The 21,995-nt window shown below is 38.8% G+C and overlaps 1 protein-coding gene across 2 annotated transcripts in view; it reads right to left on the bottom strand.

The window, feature by feature from the left end:
• Nucleotides 1-18,058, bottom strand: part of LOC130103880 (protein jagged-1b) — a 63,347-nt gene extending 45,289 nt beyond the window's left edge. The window contains exons 1-2 of one of the 2 annotated variants that reach the window (XM_056270223.1): nt 17,490-18,058; nt 10,102-10,419 (exon numbers count right to left, since the gene is read on the bottom strand). In XM_056270223.1, coding sequence (XP_056126198.1) covers nt 10,102-10,419; nt 17,490-17,717 — 546 coding nt within the window. In that variant the 5' untranslated portion in view covers nt 17,718-18,058. The remainder of the gene's footprint in view (nt 1-10,101; nt 10,420-17,489) is intronic. The other variant, XM_056270222.1, reaches the window with a different exon arrangement.
• Nucleotides 18,059-21,995: the final 3,937 nt, after the last annotated feature.

Raw genomic sequence — 21,995 nt, 5'->3', positions numbered from 1 at the left:
TTGTAAGTCTTTACAGGTGTTTTAAGATGCATACAGATAGACTTTGGAGAAAAGTGCAACGAGAGATGAAGGCAGCACATGAGAGAAAGACACAATGGCCTTGAAACAATTGCACAGTATACATTAGACTACCGGTATCTGCGTGAATGCACAGGTATGTGGTTGTAGTCAACAGAGAGGAAGAAAGACAGAAGAATCTCTCTCTCTCTTTCTCTTTCTGTCCTTGTGGTAAATGAGTTTCTCTGGTTCCCAGGCATCAAGAATGTCCAGGTAACTGAGTGCTGAAACTTTCCAAAATACAACATGACATAATGGAAGGGGATCAGTTTACAGCTCACCCTGGAGACACACTCTCATACTCACACACACACACACACACATAAATAATCACAAAACAGAGCGCATTCATCATATTACACGATACAGACACACAAGCAGTGTTTTGATAAAAATTTACAGGAAACAGTTGAAATATTTTCCCATGTCTAATTGTGTTGCCTCATGGGTGTTTCTTCATCAGCATGTCTGTAAACTGTGATCTACTTAAACCAAATGAGTATGTATGTACTAGTATGAAGTCAACATTACACACTGCAGCAATATTAATAACTGTATCGACTATGAAACCACATCAAATTCTCTCACAGATCCATTATTTCAGGACAAACATGGAAACCAAATTCATTTTAATACATTTTCTTCTGATGAATTGCGACTGAAACATTTCCACGGAAACATATGGGTGGATTTTCTTTCATTGAGATTCAATCTTCTGGATTTGCTCATTGGAATTGACGTGGAGTCATGGATAAATTGCTTTTCACGTGTTTAATTGATCGATGGGACCCATAAGCCCAGGCAGGGATCATGTCTGGACATGCCCACTCCATTTAACCAGGCATATCCGCTTCAGGTACATTCGATTGCCCATGTTAAAGCTCGGGATTACAGGTTTAAATGAAAGAAGAAAGGAGGGAAGAATTTAAAATCTAGACAGCTGAAAGATTTTAGGTTTTAAATGAAGGTTAAGGCAGTATTTATTTGATCAAAAATCCAGTAAAAACAGTAATATTGTGAAATATTATTACAATTTAAAATAATGTAAAAAAAAAACACTTTTTTGATCAATTTAATGTGTTCTTGCTGAATAAATATATATATATAAAATTGAAAAAGGCTGCATCTGAAATCGAATACTTACCTACTATATAGTAAAAATCCAGTAAAAACAGTAATATTGTGTAATATTATTACAATTAAAAATAATGGTTTTCTATTTTAATATACTTAAAATTTTAATTTATTCCTGTGATCAAAACTGAATTTTCAGCATCATTACTCCAGTCTTCAGTGTCACATGATCCTTCAGAAATCACTCTAATATGATGATTTGATGCTCAAGAAACATTTATTATTATTTATTATATATTATTTATTATATATTTCAACATTGATCTTACCATCAATGTTGAAAACAGTTTGTGGAAACAATTGTGCATTTTTTTCAGGATTCTTTGATGAATATAAAGTTAAAAAAAACAGCATTTGTTTTAAATATAATTTGTTGTTGTAACATTATAAATGTTTTTATTTTCACTTTTTTGATCAATTTAATGTGTTCTTGCTGAATAAATATATATATATAAAATTGAAAAAGGCTGCATCTGAAATCGAATACTTACCTACTATATAGTAAAAATCCAGTAAAAACAGTAATATTGTGTAATATTATTACAATTTAAAATAATGGTTTTCTATTTTAATATACTTAAAATTTTATTTTATTCCTGTGATCAAAGCTGAATTTTCAGCATCATTACTCCAGTCTTCAGTGCCACATGATCCTCCAGAAATCATTCTAATATGATGATTTGATGCTCAAGAAACATTTATTATTATTATCTTACCATCAATGTTGAAAACAGTTTGTGGAAACAATTGTGCATTTTTTTTCAGGATTCTTTGATGAAGTTAAAAAAAACAGCATTTGTTTTAAATAAAATTTGTTGTTGTAACATTATAAATGTTTTCATTTTCACTTTTTTGATCAATTTAATGTGTTCTTGCTGAATAAATATATATATATATAAAATTGAAAAAGGCTGCATCTGAAATCGAATACTTACCTACTATATAGTAGGCAAAAAACAGTTTGTGGCAAAAGAAGTAATTTACAGTAATCAAAAGAGTATGCAAAAAATACCCGAATGACCTGCTACTTCCAGCGAGATTCTGAATGCATACGATGGACACTTTAATATCCCATGATATTTTTTTAGTACTGTTTTTAGTACATCGTTGTCATGTAAATGTACCCTCAGTCATTTCATTGACCCATTAACTTAACCCTAGATCACACAGAGAAACTTTCCCCGTAATAAGCAAAAGAAAAGTTTGGTTAAAACTGTCAGCTAAATGGCAAATTACTAAAATTAGTCTCCAAGTTGACAAAGGCTGCGGACCTCTAATCAAATCTGCTCTGAGGTTTGACCTCAGCTGTGGGTGATAAATGAGGTGGAGGGTCACTAATGAACAAAGTGTGCAACATCAGGCTTCCTATAGGAGAACTGTTAGCCCAGTAACCATATACTGTAATCACTTTGAATAATAATAAAAAACCCATATGCTCAATCAAGAAATGATGTAGAGAAACTACAACCCACAACTACTGCTCATGAACACAGACCCCAGAGTATTGCTGGGACAGTGATAAATTGCTTCAAATATCTCAGAGGGTACAAATCCAATCTTCATCAGATAACCTTCAGGACTTAGCTATCACACTCGCTTAAATTCAGCAACATGAAGGAAATTGAACACACACCAACTGCACTGTGAGAAAATAACCCATAGAAAAAGGGATCATGTCCTGGCATAAAATTACCTACCTTTTCCGTTAAGTTTACAGACATTTCCTTCAACTAAAAAAAAAAAACCCACAATAATATGTAATTCCAAATATGGGTAAAACATCTGTGAAAAAATCCATACAGAAGATTTCTTCATATTAACACAGTATATTGGACATTTTTTGCATTTAAAGATTCAATACATGCACGAAAACAGCATGTTTTTGCTCCCACTCAAAAATGGCCATTTACAACATGGTATAATAAATGTTCTGTGGGGTATTTTGAGCTGAAACTGAGACACATTCTGGGGACACCTGAGACTTATGTTACATCTTGTAAAAAGGGGCATAGGTCCCCTTTAAGATATTGATTTAAGAACTGTTGTTAAGTAAGCTCAGAGACTATTTATATAGGGACATGCCACTTCCTCAATCCTCAATACAACTATATAGGGAAAACCCGTAACGTCAAAGATGGCGGTTGTCTGCACATGTCCCGCCCCTCCCGCAGGAAAGCCAATCGTCTGCTTTTAACAGTCAAGCCGGGAAACATTTAAGCCTATCGTCTGGTTCCACTGACGCATACAGTTGAGGTTTGCGACAGCGGAGACGTTGTCGCAAACCTTGACCTTGACCTTGACCTTGGTGTTGTGTGCAAGATCAGATGGAATCCACATGGAAGAGGGTGATAACAAAGCGAAAACACCGGACTACCAAGGTAGTTGTGGCGAGCAGGCCGAGGACGAGGGCCGTGAGAGAGCTGCGTGAGGCCGGTGGCGTGATTACTGATGAGCGGCACCTGCACGACGCATCGGTCTCGTATCTCTCACGGAGGAGCGGAGGCATAAAAGGAGGAGCGACGACATGGAGATCGAGAGAGGAACAGGCCTGATTTGATGTTGTGTTTTGTTTCTGTTTTGTGTGGCCAGCAGCTCGTCCGGGGCTGCTGGCATACTTCCATTTTTGTATTTGTTTATTTATTAAAATGGTTGAATGTTCGCCGGTTCCTGCCTCCTTCTTACCATAACATCTGAACCTTGTTACAGTAGTTAAAGCATTTTATATCGACCACAAATATGTTACCTTACATTCTAAGTATGTGCTGTAGAGCACGACACCGGCATTCTGGATAGAGACGTAAATGAAGTTGGTGTCGTGAACCCTTGCGCATGCGTAGTAAAAGTATAACCTGTGGGGAAAAAGGTGTTTTAAACCTTCTTTTGGGGCAAAGTCATCAAACCTTTTCAGCGATTTTTATCATATTTTACTGCTGTTTCTACACATGCAGTTTTTATGTCCCGGTGACCAGTGAAAGTGCAGTTCTGACTCTCTGCCCATTCATTTAGATAGGAGCCTGGTCTTGTTAGTCGGAAATAGCTGCCCGGAGGCATTGCCAAGATGGCGGCCGAGTGGCATGACTTGCCTAAAAGGACTTTGGTAAGCTTCATTCGTAATGCTTCCCGCGTTGCAAGCCTGTGCGATCTCTAAACTGTCCACTGCTCTCGCAGTTGCTGCCGCCTTCGTTGTTCTGACGTTATTAACAAACATTTAGAAAATGTATTTTTTTATTTATTTGTGAATTGATTCGAATTGGTAGAAGATATAATCGTCATTCATATGTGAATCGAGTTTTGTAATGGATATTTTGGGATATAAATTACTGTGATTACAATGTTGGTCATGAACTAAAATGATTACAATGTTGGTCATGCTGCCCTTGAACGGGGATTATTCAAATATCTGAGCTGTAGTCACCTATAAAACTACAATTCACCTCCAGTCCCAGCTCATCTGACCCAGCATTAGATAGAGGTAATGACCTCAGACGCTGAAGACATCAACAATGATTCCCAAACCTCCGACCCCGAGTTCACACACATCAGCTTCCTCTCCACATCCATTCATCCCCGATCATAGACGCCCTCCTCTCGTCTTTTCTTGTCACAACGGAAGAAAGGGAGAGTGATGATCTCATTTAATGTGCGACCACATGAAGGCCAACAGCTTCAATCACGGCACCATTAATCAGGAAACACTAAACAATGATGGAGACACAATGCGTTACAGTATGACAACACAGTTAAACGGTGAAACACAGTGTGTGGGTCATCACTCAGGAACCGACACTTACAGCGTGAACGGAGAGGCTGGGAAGATCAGAAAGCGAGCAGAGGAGAAGAGAAGGGAAGAAAGCCAGAGAGAGAACAGCTCACCTTTCCTCATAATAACTGTGCTCACCTGTTTGTCTCCTCACCTGAGGCTGTGGGATCCTGATACCATCCCTCCCTCCATAAACCACCACACAAAGATGGACAGATAATACTGTTCTTTCACCACCTTGATGCCCACAGAAATCCATTCACTCCCTCTCCCTGAACCTTCAGCCCTGCCCTGAAACTGATCCAGCCTTTTTTTCCTCCACAATTTTCTCACACTCACAGCTGTGACTCTTTAAACAGACCGACATATACTCATATACACTCACACACTTCAATGCATCTGTGCATAAAAGATAATGCATTAACTTCAGCACATTATTGCTTTGTTCTAAGTGTTATTAGTTTTGTGTTTGGATTAGAGAGCAGTAATTTTAACTTTATTACATCAGCGATTTAATATTATATAGCTAGCGCCATGCTCTCGGGGTTTCCCAATTCAGGGGTTCACGATGTTGATAAAAAAGCTAATAATTTATTTAAAATTAATAAGATAACTGTGATATAAGCCACTGTATTCAGCATCTCTGTTCACCGCAAACAGCGAAATCCATCTCTGCATGTGCTGTGAGTTTTGGGAATGCAACATCCGCTAGATTTACGTCTTTTACATATTCGCGTAATTTCCAACATTTTTGTGCACCGAATTTTACAGCATTTTAGCAGTTTTCAGCTGAATTAGAGCTTAAAGATTTGAAATGTTTGAAAGTAAAGAATTTAAAGGGTTCATATGATGCTCTTTAATGTTTTCCTTTAGTGTGTAATGTATCTGTTTGTGCATGTGTATGATCTGCAATGTTGCAACGCTACAATGTGAAATATTAGCATAATGTCCACCCAAAGGCATATGCAAAGAAAGAAAGCAACCGTTTCAGTAAACTGTAGTGTCGTCATGTTGTGGAAACGCTGTGTGTTTGGATGCAAAAGCAAAACCCCTTTTGCTTTCAGAGGTTACTGTAGGTACAGCACATTTTACAGAGGACAGCTTTCTGAACATCAGAGAGTCCAACGCAGATATTCAAATAATATTTTTACATTTTGTTGGCTAAACCTTACGTTTTTTTCCCATTCCACTGCGCTACCTTTCCATTCTTTTTCTATGTAAACATGCACTTGAAGAACATGTTTGACTGTTGCACTCGCGTCTCGCTCTGCTGTGCTTTTGTTTATGCTCGTAAAGCTGCTTCGCCAAGCGCGCACTTGCTGTGTTGCCATGTCCTCTTATTTTAGGCATCTTTGGGCTTGTTATTTTTTCCATATTAATAGGTGAAGTGACAACTTAGTTCCGTTGGAGTGTGTACATGGTCTTTAGCCAGTGTCATAGTTCTTTGAACGAGAAAAGTCAGCTGTTAATCTAGTCGAAATGCTTACGCAACAGGGGTGGCCGGAGGGGTAGCCGGAGGGGTGGCCAAGCTTCAATCAGGGGTGGCACTGGCCACCCATGGTCACCCCCTAGTTACACCCCTGAAACCATTCCAAAAAGGTTGTTTTAAAACTAAACCCTAAATTCTAAGACAACATCGCATACATCCTTTGCAGAGAAGCAAATCCCATGATGTATTGCTCAATGATAAGATGATGAATGAACCATGAGAAATGTTGATTATAAATAAACTTGCAATCCATTTAATAACAAATTATTGATGAAAAATACTTAAACATAATTTAAAAAGGTCTGTTTTACCCAATATTATTATTCGGGTGTGATGTGCCTGTGTATTTGTATGTTTGTTGCCATACATGAATTTCTATGGAAGACACCCGTTCCACTGGGTTCACCTCAAAGCGATTGGCTGGCACTCTGCGTTTTTCTGCGTTGCACTCGTGCATTTCTTACATTTTTGATGCTTGCATTAGCTTAGCAAAACACTAACACCATATTGAAATCAACCATAAGTCTAGTCTCCAGCTATTTACATGATGAGCTCTAACTGAAGTCGCATTGGGTTCGTGAGTCACTTTTGGATATAATAATATGCATAAATGTATGATGCAAAGATTTTGTACAATAATTGATATGTAGAGTGATGTTCCACATTGGCCACTTGTGAGGTTCATTTCATGATGCTAAGAGTGAGAGAACAGCCCAATTCAGACAACAATATAAATGTGGCGAGCAGGACGAGGCCGAGGGCCGTGAGAGAGCGGCGCGAGGCCGGTGGCGTGATAACTGATGAGCGACACCTGCGCGACGCACCGGTCTCGTATCTCTCACAGAGGAGCGGAAGCATAAAAGGAGGAGTGATGGCAGTGAAGGAAGAGAGAGGCCAGGCCTGGATTTATGTTGTGTTTTATTTTGTTATATGTGACAGCAGTCGTCCGTGAGGGGCTGCTGTCTTTACTTTCGTTTTGTATTTGTTTAATTTTTTTGTTTGTTATTAAAGTATTTAAATGTTCGCAGGTTCCCGCCTCCTTCTTCCCGCAACAACGAACTGCGTTACAATATATATATTTAAAAAAAACTAGCAAACCCTACTTGTACCATCCTGTCAGTCTCCTAGAGCTGGCAATTTATTTTGAAGGGATTCTGGGGCCTAAAGCTGGTTGTAATGCGGCACTGCACCCTACAGTAATTACAGCGGGAGTATATTGTAATGTTTTACATGAGAGAGATGTGGGTCATGAGACTCATCTTTCTTTCATTGGGGGTTTCTGTGACTCATCGAAGAGTTTGATATCCACAACCCCTCCCTTGAGATTCTGATCATAAGATTAGCATTATGTGTGATGACTTAGCATAGTGACTAGACTTTCATGATCTCAACCACAAGACAAACAAAAGAGTTGGTTTCCCTCTTGGGGCCTTGGGCATCTCTCTTTTTTGTTTCGGTTTGTATTAAGTTATATCATAAAATCACACCAGTATTAAATCACAGTGGCCTAATTAAAGATTTGGCTCATTTGTAGTGATGGTGTCTGCTCTGTTACTAAAATGATGTCAATACGTCAGAAAAATAAGAGAGAATAAACATGTTTCGTATAAGAAAGAGCCAGGAAATGATGAGACACAGTGGGAGGGTAAGAAAGACACATTTTCTAGTCAAGGCAATGACCACAGAGGAAATAAACACAAATTGAAGAGGAGTGGAGAAATAAACAAGCTGTAAATTATGATGTTCAGGTTTGACTTAACCAATCGAAAACCAATTCTGTGGTTCACGACACTGTAACCAAACTACTTTCATTGGCAGCAATATTGCGATTGTGATGTTGCTTTTGTGAATGTTATATTGAAGAACAAATATGACCAAATATATTGTTTATTTTTGCTCCATCAATGAAAATCGTTTGGTTACAATGTTGGTATGGATCGGTATGTGGTGAACACAGACAAGCGGAGAAACACTGAAGTAACCGAGTGCCGTTATATGAAATATCAGCGGCCTTATTAAATTATAGGACCGAAACAATACCCATTATGTTACAAAGACACTCTTATCTTCAGCCACTACACCAATACATAAAATTAAAAGGAAATGTAGTGCTGCAATCTTTCACCCTCATCTTTTTCTCTCACACACACTCTATCTATCCGCTCTAATCAATAAGTGCATAATCAGTTTAAAGACTGAGAAAGCCAAACACTGACCGCAGAACTCACGGTTCAGTACGATCCCTGGCACAGCATGTCTACCATCTCGCCAGCCAGCATTACTACCTCCATATGCTCAGCGTAATGCTACTGAGGTCAGATCAAGGTTAAATGAAAACTTCCCTATCAGCAAGCCCAGAAACAGCACACCAGCTTATATAGCTTTAAGGAAACAACTTTAAGGCTGCAATCCAAATAGATAGAGGCAAACAAATGCTTCTATACAACACCTCTAGTGCATCTACTTTGAAAAAGTTTCTATTAAAGGGATACTCCACCGTTTTTTCATATTAAACTATGTTATTCTCTTATCTAAGACGAGTAGATACATACCTCTCTCGTCTCAGTGCGTCCACTTAATCGCTCTGTCGGGCGGAGAACTTTGAGAGCAGTTAGCTTAGCCCCATTCATTGTATATGGGCCAAACAGAGATGAAGTTAGAAGCGACCAAACACATCCACGTTTTCTCTATTTAAATATAGTTACACGAGTAGTTACACGACCAAGTATGGTGACACTAAATAAAATGTGGCGCTTTTTATAAGCGGGTAAAATGGATAACTATAATGTATGGCGGAATAGCACTTATTGGGAGCACTTCGACTCGGCGCTGTAATATCTTCACTCGTGAAAAGTCCTCTCCCCCTCTCCCTCTCCCTCTCCCTGTCATTTCCGTCAATAGAACCAACGTGACCTGCACGCCTGCAGTAGTAGTAGTTTTTTGTGCAGAGTTGACGAAGTATCAGGGATAGGGGGGAGAGGGAGACTGTGTCGTCTGCGTATAGCAGTGAAATGACAGACCGTATTTTTTAAAAATGGACCCAAGAGGAAGCATATATAAAGGAAAATAATAATGGAGCTAAAATAGAGCCCTGCGGAACTCCATAGTGTAGGTGTGCTGTACTCGAATAACGTTCTCCCATCTTAACTGAGAAACTCCTATTTGTTAGAAATGATATTAACCATTTCAAAGCTGTACCTCCTATACCAACATAGTGCCTTAGACGGTCAGTTAGGATAGTATGATCAATTTGAAAACAATTTAAAAACAAAACATTGGCTCAACTAATGGAGTGAGTTTTGGAGGCGGCACTATTTTTCCAACACTGGCAGATGGAGAAGTGATCTGGAAACGTTTTCAGTCTTATTTTTTTTATCTTTGTAAATTACATGGTTTACCTTCAAGAACTTGCATGATAAGGGCAGCAGAGGTGATGTCGTTGCAACTGAGACAGTTTAATGGTGACATGACAGCTGCCCTTTAGAAAAATATCCCCCTGATATGTTCAAACACGCACTATTGTTTGTATAAAAGATCAGGAAAACCTGCAGATCATCCAAGTGTCTTCAGCAATATTTTGCTTCTATAAAACATGATCTATATAGAAATAAAATTTTCACTTCAGCTGTGTTTGCTCAACTGATAAATAAGTTGTACTCACTGGCCATGCATATTTAAATGGGATTACAATCCGTCCATTTCTGCTGTCACTTCCCTCATTTCCATGGTGATGTAAGGTGTGGGAGTTGCCACCCAGGACAGGTGTGCTGCCAGTGCCGTAAGTACAGGTGCCGGTCGGTGAAACCCGAGCCTGGTACTCCTTCAGACAGGCCTTGAAGAAGGTGTCACACTGATCACCTGATGAGCAGCGCTGCCCCCCGCTGGCCTGGGGGTCACAGCACTGACCACTCTGTAGAAAGCCCTGAGGGTTCAGCCACTGTCGAATCTCCACCTCAAATTTGCCCACCGCAGACACAACCTACGGGAGATCAAAAAAGCAAGGTTAAATAAACAGGAAATATGAAGTGACCGAGTGCATGAAGTCAATAAGATATCAGTTTAATGTTGCACATCTAAATTTTTAGTTTATGTTAATAAAGTGCAGGTGCCATGAGCCAGAAGGGAACACACATTTCAACCTAAGTTTGTCGAGGCTCTTTAGTAGTAGGCCTACACTAAAGTATACTTCGGGGCGCACTGTCCGCTTGCAGCCCAATTTTTATGTTTTATGCGATGCGAGTACAACAGCGCATGTGGAAGTGACTTGAGCGTGGTTGAATGAATCTCCTCAACCACCAACATTGTGCAGCATCCACTTGGATGATGCGACGGCAGCCATTTTGCACCAGAACGCCAACAACACACCAGCTTTTTGGTGGAGGAGCCGATCCGTATATGGGGATGATTAGGAGGCCATGAGGGCAAATTTTAGGGCTGGGTATTGACACAAATTTCACAATTCATTCGATTTCGATTCACAAGCTTGCAATTCGATTCGATTCCGATTCCGATTCGATTCGATTCAATATTGATTATTTTGGATATCAGGTACAATACATGGCAAATTTTCTCAAGGAAAACAAATCTCATAACTAATGCTGTAGCCTACTAGGCTTCATTGGCCTACTATTATATTGAAGGTAAAAATTTACTTTTGTAGCTATATAAACACTTAAAGTGTTACACTTTTATTTATTTTTATAATAATAAAGTTATATGAAATATAAACATTTAAATGGTGGCTGTCATAAAAACTTGCCAGATTTATTCAAACATGCATTAAATATCGAAGAACATTAAAAATTATAATAAATATGTAATCTGGTGCATATATTTAGCAAAATGCTCCTCTTTAGAGTAAATTTTTATAGCTGACTATCGAGTTTATGGTCACATAATGGTTTTTCTGAGGTAAATGTGACGTTACATGACATTGTTTACGAGTTGTTTTACTGACGTCTTTCCACGGTTGAAACACTGATTGAGCGATTCCATATGATACGGATTTCGATAAGTTGTACTCTTATCTTTTAACACACTTTCGGACGTTCATTCATGTTTATTTCGCACTGTAACTGGTATTAATAAGGCAGAAGAGGAGATCTGTGCGCTCCGCGCTGCTGCTTCTCTTGAGCTGAGCGGCCCCAGAGCGATCTCACGCCACAGCGCCAAAACGGTATTTATGTTTTGGAATTTCGTAAGAAAATGGACGTAATTTGAGACTTTATTTAGTATCAATAGTAACAAAGCACAAAGATTATTGCGATTCATTGGATGGGATGCGCGCTACAATGTTCCATTCATTCATCTAATGAAAACAGGATGACTAATCGATTCTTGAGATTTAAGAATCGATATCGGTTCGTAAAAATGAGACTCGATTAATATCGAAAAATCGATATTTTTTACCCAGCCCTAGTAAATTTGGCCAGTATTACACCGCTTCGAAGGACATCCTGGGATTTTTAATGACCACAGAGAGTCAGGACCTCAGTTTAACGTCTCATCTGAAGAACTGTGCTTTTTTTGACCCACACAGACCACAGGGTGAGCACCCCCTGCTGGCCTCACCAACACCTCTTCCAGCAGCAACCTGGTTTTCCCAGGAAGACTCCCATTCAGGTACTAACCACACTCTCAGAAGAAAAGGTTCTATATAGAACCCTAAAGTGTTCTATCAGGCGCTTCATATATGGAACCCCTAAAGGTTCCATATAGAACCCTTTTTATGCAACACTTCTTTGACTTGTCTTACAACATTTATGTTTAAGGTGTTTTTAATGTACTTTCTGGAGCATTACAGTACTCGTCCCCCATTCACTTATGATATAGAGGAGAGCATTCAGCATTCTGATTGAGTTTAGAATAACAGAGTGTGTGAAAATTCTGCTTTTTTTGGGAAGATTCAGGAGATTGAAAAGCACTCAACTGCATTACCACAAAATCAAAACAAAACAAAAAAGCACTGTGGTTGCATGAACACAGATGAATTTACTCTGAGTAATGCTCAAAGGCCCTGCTGGTTTGGACTGAGTAAAATATGTGAATTCAAAATAAAACATGACATTCAAATCTGTTTTTTACAGATGTATTCATTCAGTATACACAATGACGTTTCCTTGACATCTAACAACCTTTAAACAACACAAACACAATTCTCACGAGATCCAGACAGTTAATGACTCTAGTCTTTGTATCCGAAGGCAGATACAGAAAGGAAAAGACGATAACATTGGTTCAAAGCAAATCCCCTGTGTCTAAACGGACAGTCCTCTTCTGCACTATAATCACCCTCTTCATCTGCATGCTCACTTAACTTCATTATCTCCATCTTCTCCCCTCAGGTTATTTACCTCCTCATGTCTTGCCTCTCTCTCACGCTTTCTCTCCTTAATCCCTTGGGTTAGTTACTTCCTACTCTTCATCCCTTTGTGCTCTTTCTTCCATTCTTTTTTATATCAATACCCCTCCTTTCTTTTCTCTCCATCTCTCCTCAGGGGGGAAACATTTACACACCTCCTACCTTTCCCTCTCCTAACGTGTCATTCTTTTTTTCCTCTCTTTTTCACCTGGGAACAGATCTGTCCTTCTCTCATTATTGTGTTCAGAGCTTCCTTTGTTCCTTTAATCATTCTTTTTGTCTTAAGGAGGAGATGACACACACACACACACACACACACACACAAAATAAACCATCACTGAACTTACTTAAGCTGGACTATGACGCTATCTTCTTCTTGAAACAAACTTTGTTGCATTATTTTCCTGTTATCACTGTAAAGCTGCTTTGAAACAAGCTGTATTGTAAAAAGCGCTATAAAAATAAAGGTGACGACTTGTCTTGACACACACAAACACACACACTGCTGTAAAAACTCTACAGAGGGGCAGAAGAAAGTCATGAACGGGTATTTTAGACCCTGGCTTCATTAGCTATTATATAGAGAAGATATTTTAGACCATGGCTACAGTGCATGATGTATTTGCCATATGCAAATACAAGGAAAAAACAGAAGCATCACACACTCTTTCCCACACACACAAACAAACACACACACACACACACACACGCACACTGATTCTCCTGTGAATACGAGATTCCAAGCCGGGTCAGACAGTAAGACTCAGTGGTGCCTGTCCTCTCCCCGTGAACCTACGTTGAGCCGGACCGCTGAATGGCTGTACTGTCCTCCCATTGTTCCATCATGGCATGTTGTCCCATTCCTGCTCCCAAAACATGGACACATCAAACACTCGGCAGATAGACCACCGGCCATCACTCTCCATCTCTCTTTCTTCCTCTCCCTCGATCCTCTGCCAGGGTCATTCCCAACATACCTGTATTTCAGCAGTCTCTCTTGTGGAGCTGCATCACAGGGCTCATTACTGAGACATTAAAACCCCTCAAAGACTCATGCTGAACCTCTGCTGTCCAACATCACAGACAAAGACATGCTGCTATTCAAAATGAAAAGAATACTGCCCATTTTTGAGGGGACAACTACATTTGACAGACTGGGATTGCCCAGCTGTTACTGTATTATCAGCATCTTAACAGTACAAACGATATTTTTATCCTGCATTTCTGATTTAGTCGTTTAACCAGAAATTATTCTTGATTTCACTTTTTAATACTTCCCACAATGCATGAATGGCCATACTGTTAAAATGGCTATTCTCCAACTACTAATGGACTTAACTGCTAAAGTCCACAGTCTGAGTACAAGACGTTATATCCAACACAGCACTGGAGAGCACACCTGGTCTATCTGACACACTACTGTCATGCATATTTAGGCCATCATTTCTGCACATATGCAGGCTCAACAGATCATTATTTTCAGCTGGCCCAGTTGGGTCATTAGTTCTTACTTTAACTAGCAACAAATGCAATAAACGGCAACATTTGCAAGTAATAGCAACATATTTATATATGTGGCAGAAAAAAATATGCGTCTTTATGTTTACAGGATAACAGCTATAAGATAACTCATTCATTCATAAACACAATTTTTCTGGAAACAATGGCATGAGGTATACGTGATTATAATAAAAAAAATTAATACACACTACCTTGAATTTTGAGGATTTTATTTAAAGAAATGAATACTTTAATTCAGCTTAAATTCAAAAGTGACAGTAAAGACTTTTACAATGTAATAAAAATGCTGTTCTTTTGAACTTTTTATTCATCAAAGAATCCTGAAAAAATAATGATCACGTTTTCCATACTAAGCAGAAAAATTGTTTTCAACATTGATAATACTAATGAAAAAGTGGTTTTGAGCGCCAAATTAGCATATTATGATGATTTCTGAAAAAGCATATGACAGACTTAAACTACTTAAACTTTGCTATCACAGGAACACATTTTTAAATATATTAAAATAAAACAGTTACTTTAAATAGTATTTATTATATTGAGTATAAGAGAACCCCAAGCTTTTGAATGTAGAGTAGTAAATATTCATAGCACTATATCAAGTCATTTCTGCAATTTCGACAAAGCCAGCTATAACTAATGTAACCCTACGATATAGGCTACATATACAATATGTGATATATTTAAATTTGCAGAAATCAAACTGAACAACAAAGTTCAAATAGACAAAACCCAAATGTTCCAAATGTTTGCAAGGCATAAAAGCACTTAATCATGATTGATGAACATAAGAAGTAGTGACAGCGCAGTACTGGCCTGGATAGGTCAATGACATTTCCTTCAATGACCTCAGGCCACTGACTGGACCATCCTTATTGTTGAGCCCTGTTATTTATAGCCCAACCAACCGTAGATTTATTTCCATTCTCATCTATCTTCTTTGCTTTGTAGCACTTCTGATCCAAGAACCATCAAAGCATTCAAAAACCAAAACTCGTATTGCAAAAACTGCAGAACCAAAATATAAGTGTTTTTCACACGCCCTCGGTGTCAGGACAGGTATGTTCCCCGCCAGAACACACATGCCGTTTATGAGCTCAAAGGGTTTTCATAATGCAAGATCTGCCCTCCACAGCAGGTGACGTGTCAGACCAATAACCCCAGCCGAGACCTCACAGCCTGGAATAACAGGTGCTGCGGTGGGTTGTGTAGCATTGGGAGTCGATTCAGAAATGATGTACCTCGTTTTTATGTACCCAACCCAAAATAATAATTAGAAATGGCCAAATTGCCCCTCCAATATTTGATATTCTTAATGCTGCTCTGCTGCTTCCCATTATGCACCAGAGCGTTTGTAGTTAGAATGACAAGTTTATGCTGATCTGCCTCGTCAATGTCAAAATGATGGCCAATTAGATCAAAGAAGGCGGAGCTTACTGAGTGCGATTTAGTTTTTACAAGGAAAGAGGGCGAGGTAAGATGCAGGTAGCTAAACATTTCATATTTGACAACTGTTTTGCAATAGAGTGTTTAAAGACCCACAGTAATGTGAACTACTCAACTTTTTTTAATGGAATTTCACCATTTTTAATTGAAAATATGCCATCAATACATGTCATTCATAACTCAATGTGATGAGAAACAAGACATATGACATATTTTTCACATATTGTTGAGTCTTTTTTGACATATTCTGACTTACAAATAAGAGCGAATGTGTGCATATTTTTAAGTGTGAGTTTAAATGGATTACTTTACAACTAGGCTTCTTTTACCATTCTTATTTTTTTTTAATCCTTTAATTCAAGACATCAAGACATGGTTATAACTTTGATGCTAATTTGTTTTAAACAGAGTAGGCTTCTTTTTTCAAACCATGAGAGAGATTCATATTTTGAAAAAGTGATGATATGTGTTCTGTAAATACAGCTAAGCCATTTGGGTGGTACAAATGGATCATCAGCATAATTACAGTCACTGAATGCTTTCTGGGAATGCAAACAAAAGCAAAATCACATACCCACAAAGAGACCCATTTCTCTTTATAAAAATCTCCATAGCCACTACTTCACTGACTGATGTAAACATAATTAAATTAACAATAAGCCTAGCTCTAAACAGAAAAACACTGCAATGTCCTCATTTATATACTGGAGGAAAATGATGCGTTCTTGAACAAATAATCCAGTGCACCAGAGTACATTTCACTCCCAAATATGCTGAGCCTTGTTTTTAATTTCTCTAGTTACAGAGTAAATAGTATTAAAAGCAAAGCTTTGCAACAACAAATTCCAGTGTGCGTCAGATATTTTGTTGGCTATAAACCATACCTGAGTATGAGAATGAAATGCATGCATGAAAAATGAGACAACACGCCCAAAAGAGCGACAAGTGCAGCGAGCAACAAAGAAAGATGGAACAACAGGTGGCTGCAAACCATAACGCCACAGCATTAGGTTCGAAAATTAACCATGGTTTTAAATAATAATAAATAAATAAATAAATAAAAACATGGTAACCACAAATTAACCATGGTGTGCCTCACTAACCATAGTTTAACCATGGTATTTATAGTAAAACTGTGGTTATTATAGCCTACAAATGGTATAATCCGCCAAAAAAAACACATACTTTTACCCTGGTTAGGGGGTTTGACACCCTATTACACCCAAATTTTGTTAAAGAAATATGTTTTTAAAGTATATAATCGCTTTTAATATAATTTTAACAATCACAAAAGTTTAGTCAGAAATCGCTAAATGTGTCAAAAGGGGGTAACCATAGCAACAGGCGATCGGTGTCGGTACATGGACAAAAATAATAATAATAATTACTGTCATTATTTATCACGTTATTATGGGTTTGCACAACACACACACACACACACACACAAATGTATCTCAAAAAAATCGTTAGTGTTTTGTTGAAAACGTCTTAAGGTAGTTAGCGAATTGTGCGCGAGAACCTGACTGCGCCCAGAAAATAACTAAACTGACAGAAACTGTTTTGAAAAGTTGAGCTCCCTGAAAGTCACTCGTATGGTGTGAATCTCCTGTCCACACCTCTAAAGTAAGACCAACACTGCACTGAAGCTCTCACGACCGTGGGAAAAAAAAGTCAACGCGGGTTAAACGGTGGCTGAAAATAGCGCGTAATCGGCGGCTTACCTGCGGCTGTAGCGCGAGCGAGAGCAGGAGAATCACGGTCCAGTGCTGTCCGTGCACTACATCCCTTATCATCGCCCTAACTGCACTCCTTCTGCCCGTCCTCGAGCTCTCCCAGGAGTGCCAACTCTTTCTGTCTCTATCCAGTCTCATAGCAGACATTTGCGCACTTGGTCTGTGCGTACGCAACAGCCTTTCCCTGTTTGGTGACGCTCTCTTCACACTGTCCATCTGTCCATTATGAAGACAGCCTGAGAACGAGCAAATTAAAGGTGGCAAATGAGATGCACAGGTAAATGATAAAACCACGGAGGTCTTTCTACACTCCGCGCGCGCGCCTCCTCCTTCTCCTCGAGCTCTTCCTCCTCTTTCCACCTGCTGCGGTTAAGAAGCTTTGAATGTTCGACCTGCTGGTCTACTGACTGGATTTTTTTATCCCATTTACTTTCCCACTCACTGAAAGCTGCTCTTTACCCTCACGTGAACCGGACAGGCTGGTGTGTGCGCGTGCAGGGCGCGAGACTCACTGCGCATCACCGTGGGAAGCACTAGTGGTTAAAGTTGCCAGGAGAGGGTGTGTCCTCCGCATGGGGAAATCCGTCACCTGTCTCCAACTTGAAAATAATATACACACATTTGTCTTTTACAAACTGAATTAGATCAGTAAAATTGTTGTCATGCAATGTCAAGACTCAAGAGTGATGCTGTTACTTCCACAACTTGTAACACTTATAGACTAATTTTTGCCCGAATTTACTGTGGTAATCTCATAATTATTATAGGGTAGAAAGTTGAAATATGTTTTTTAAAGTGTCATTAATGCAAAATACTAAATAGACTATTGTGATAGACCAATGACAGACAAAGCAGAATCCTGGTAAAAGAGATTCATCTGAAAGGTAAAATTATTCTATTTTACGTACATACATGCATATGAATATTTACTTATTTAATTGCCCATATTTTAATTGAAGATGTGTCATAATAGCAACACTATGCATTTAATGACTTCACTCAGCTAACCTACAGGTTTTAATGAAAGCAAAGATTCTGAAAATACTGAATAATAACCCCATTAATTACAATAATTATTCATTTTAAACATGTATAACACTACTAACTCTGGTGGCCCATTTTACCCCAAGGGTCTAATTTCATCTTTTTACTATAAAAATAAACTTGTTTCAGAACGTTCAGAGAACATTGAAAAGTAAAGTTCCCATAATATTTGCAAAATTATAAAATGGAACGTTCCCTTAACGTTCAGATAACCAAGAGATGGGGGGGGGGGGGGGGGGGGGGTACACGTCACACACGGAAGCGTCCGCGCCCTCAGATAACTTGGACATGGCTGTGGTTACAAGAGGTAAAAACAATATAAATACTGTTCGTTTTCTCACAAAAACCACTCGTTTCGTGTCTTAGGGCATCAATGTGTACTTACATTTAAGAGTCATTAAATAATGTTTAATTTTGACTGCTCTTTGAGGAGGACCCCCTTCACCTCCATTGTATGACTGACAGACAACAACAGTTTTACCTAAAATTATCAAAATTGAAGATACTGTGGAAACAAAGACACCTACATCTTGGATGCACTGGAGGTAAGCTAAAACATATCAAAAATTAATTTCAAAGTGAACTATCCCTTTAAGGTGATGATACACGGGGCTTGTAGGCTTCTAGTCTTTGCTGGACTAGAACATTTTGAGCAATGTTGCTGGGCAATCTTGCAGAGGGATTGTTGCTTGGGCACTTTCCCACTGAAAATGGGCAATACATTTCTATCTGGATAGTTTAGGTCGGTCGTGGGCCCTGTGTCTCACGTGGTTGCCCGTTGACGGCAACATTGCTCAAAAAATTGCCCTGTGTATCATCACCCTTACTGGGGAGGGTGATGGCCATGTATAATGCTGAGTTCACACATTTCCAAATTGGGTTAAACTGATGCTGTTCATGAAGCACCTCTAGTTACATCACTTCTTGGTCTTCATGCATAAATGAGCCGATGCTGGACTCTGTCAGAAAAACACATGAGGTCAACCTCAACACATCTGCATCTCATCTGTTGAGTAATAATTACAGCAGTTTATAAATTACAGTGATGCCCATTTTTGGCTCCCCACAGAACCAGCGAAGCATTTTTAGAGGCGGTTCGGGGGCCGGTGCCTACTTGCGAACCAGTTCTTTGTGTTTCGACAGCCAAAGAACCGGTTCACGGCCAGGAAAATTGGTTCCAACTCTTCGGCACCAACTCTTTGCTGGACTAGAACCGTTCTTTCACCACGTCATGCTTACGCGGGGGCTGGGGTGGGGTTATTGTGACCAACAACAACGTACACAGTGACGTAACAACGTCGTTCACTGGGCTCTCCAGTCAGTGGAAAAACAAACAGGTTCTGAGAAGGTTCGCAAGTTGAACCAACTTTGAACCAGCACCAATTCCGAACCAGTTCTTTTTTGGTGGAAACGAGGTATCAAACAGTTATCAAAACCTTAGTTTTAAGAATATTTAAGAACCCCTTTCCACTATAAAGAATCTAACAGTAATTGCCCACAATAAACTATTAATCACCCGGAACTCTTTCCTCGACCTGTTGATGAAGTCTACAGCTGTCATTAATAATGAATGAATTGCTGTGAGAGTATGACAACTATAGTAGCCAGGGATACACTAGTGCATGCTATCCCACAATGCACTAGACTGGTCTGGAAATTCTCAGTAGGGTTTCTTTTCATGTGCACTCCCATGGCAGTTGAGGAATAATAGGTCTCAAGCTTCACTTAATCTCTGAGCGTGATCAAAGTGCTGCGGCACCAATTAAAAGACCCTGTCAGAAGCCGGACAATACACAGACAGAGGCCTGTTACACTCAATCCTCGTGCACATTTACATTACCGCCCGCTTGTTATCACATCACAGCTAAACGTGGAAGCGGCAGGCTTTCTCGGACTCAATCATTGTTGGGGGAGGAGGAAAAACCATTAAACCCAGAATCAGCTATTGTTTCCAAGACGAATACAGATGATTGAGCATTTCACGAAGATTAAATATTTCTTTGTGTTTACAGTAGATTTGTGTCATTACTGAGGACCACACACATTGCCTATTGACTGTTTATAATTCCACATGGCTGAAGAAATAAATGAGAAAAAACATTTCATTTCAGGAGTCCTTTAGAAGTAACAAACAAGCCTAGTAGTTGTTTACTGGTTTTAGAGAGGTTTTGGCCACTCTTCAGCTTCATTTTAAAGCAGCTTGGCCATACTAGATCAGCCTAAACCAGTCTTTTGACTGAATATTGTGGAGAATATACGCATAAAGCCTACATATCGGCATCATATCACTGCTTTCCAGCAATCAGTGAAGTTTCCACTGTGTGCTGCAGTTGCTATACACAAAGCATCCGCTTTATGCTGAAAATATAATGAGCCGATTTTATTGACTCGCTCCCGTTTCTCCCCCACTCGCGGTGGGATGGACTTGTTGCTGACGTGCACATCCCTGGAAATCGGTTATTTCCCAAAGTCGAGTGACCTATGGCCAGAACAGAGGGCTCTTCAAGTCCGGCTGAGATTAGCATAGAGCGGCTCTGACCTCGACTCAACTGAATTTTAATAGCTCTTTATTCCTACCGACCCTAAAGCCGTGCTGAGAGCTGATATTCAGAGATAATGATGGATCAGGAAATTACACCTGTGCTGCTGTGGATTCTAACTAAATATTTTCCTCACAACCTACACTGTAAAAAAAAAAAATCCCGTAAAAAAAAAACGGCAAATCTCTGGCAGCAAAGCTTCCAGACGGATTCCGTTAAATTACAGCAAATAACCATTTTACAAAATTACAGGCAAAAACCGTAAAAATTGTTTAAATTACAGTATATTACTGTTGATAATGGCTTATTAAACCGTGGAAAAACAGATAAATTATGTCAAATTACATTAAAAAGACATTTAACTGTAAATTTAGGGTTTTATATAATAATGCTGTCTATCTACAGTAATTATATCGTTTTTTCTGTGTTAAATAACAATGAAATTATGTATAAAAATGCAATAAATACATAAATTAAAATACAAATGTTTGTAAATTTAGTTTTATTTTTTATTTGTACAGATCCAATTTCACAACTTTGACCAATCTCTATTTAAGCACTTAATAACAACAAATTTCCAGTCAATTTCTGTTAATTAACTAAATGTATGAGTACAGAATACATGCACATTTACACTATTAGTAATTGAACAAACACTGAACATCAAGATAAGTGATTAATAGGAAATAGAAGCTTAGTATATCATTTAGAACATGTAAAAATATCCTCATTAAAAGGCAATTGATGTATACTTTAAACATTTACAATTACATTTAATCCAAAGTGACTTACCAATTAAGATAACAATAGAAGCAACAAGTGCAGAGACAAGTCCCAGTAGCACAGTACACATAGCAAGTTTTTTTTTTTTTTTAAAACAAAGATTTAGTATTATTGGGGCAAGTATTTA

The sequence above is a fragment of the Rhinichthys klamathensis genome, unplaced genomic scaffold, assembly GCF_029890125.1.
Source record: "Rhinichthys klamathensis goyatoka isolate OS25496 unplaced genomic scaffold, OSU_Roscu_1.1 h1tg000299l_1, whole genome shotgun sequence".
Classification (NCBI taxonomy): Eukaryota; Metazoa; Chordata; class Actinopteri; order Cypriniformes; family Leuciscidae; genus Rhinichthys; species Rhinichthys klamathensis.
This window is presented reverse-complemented; position numbering and strand designations above follow the sequence as displayed.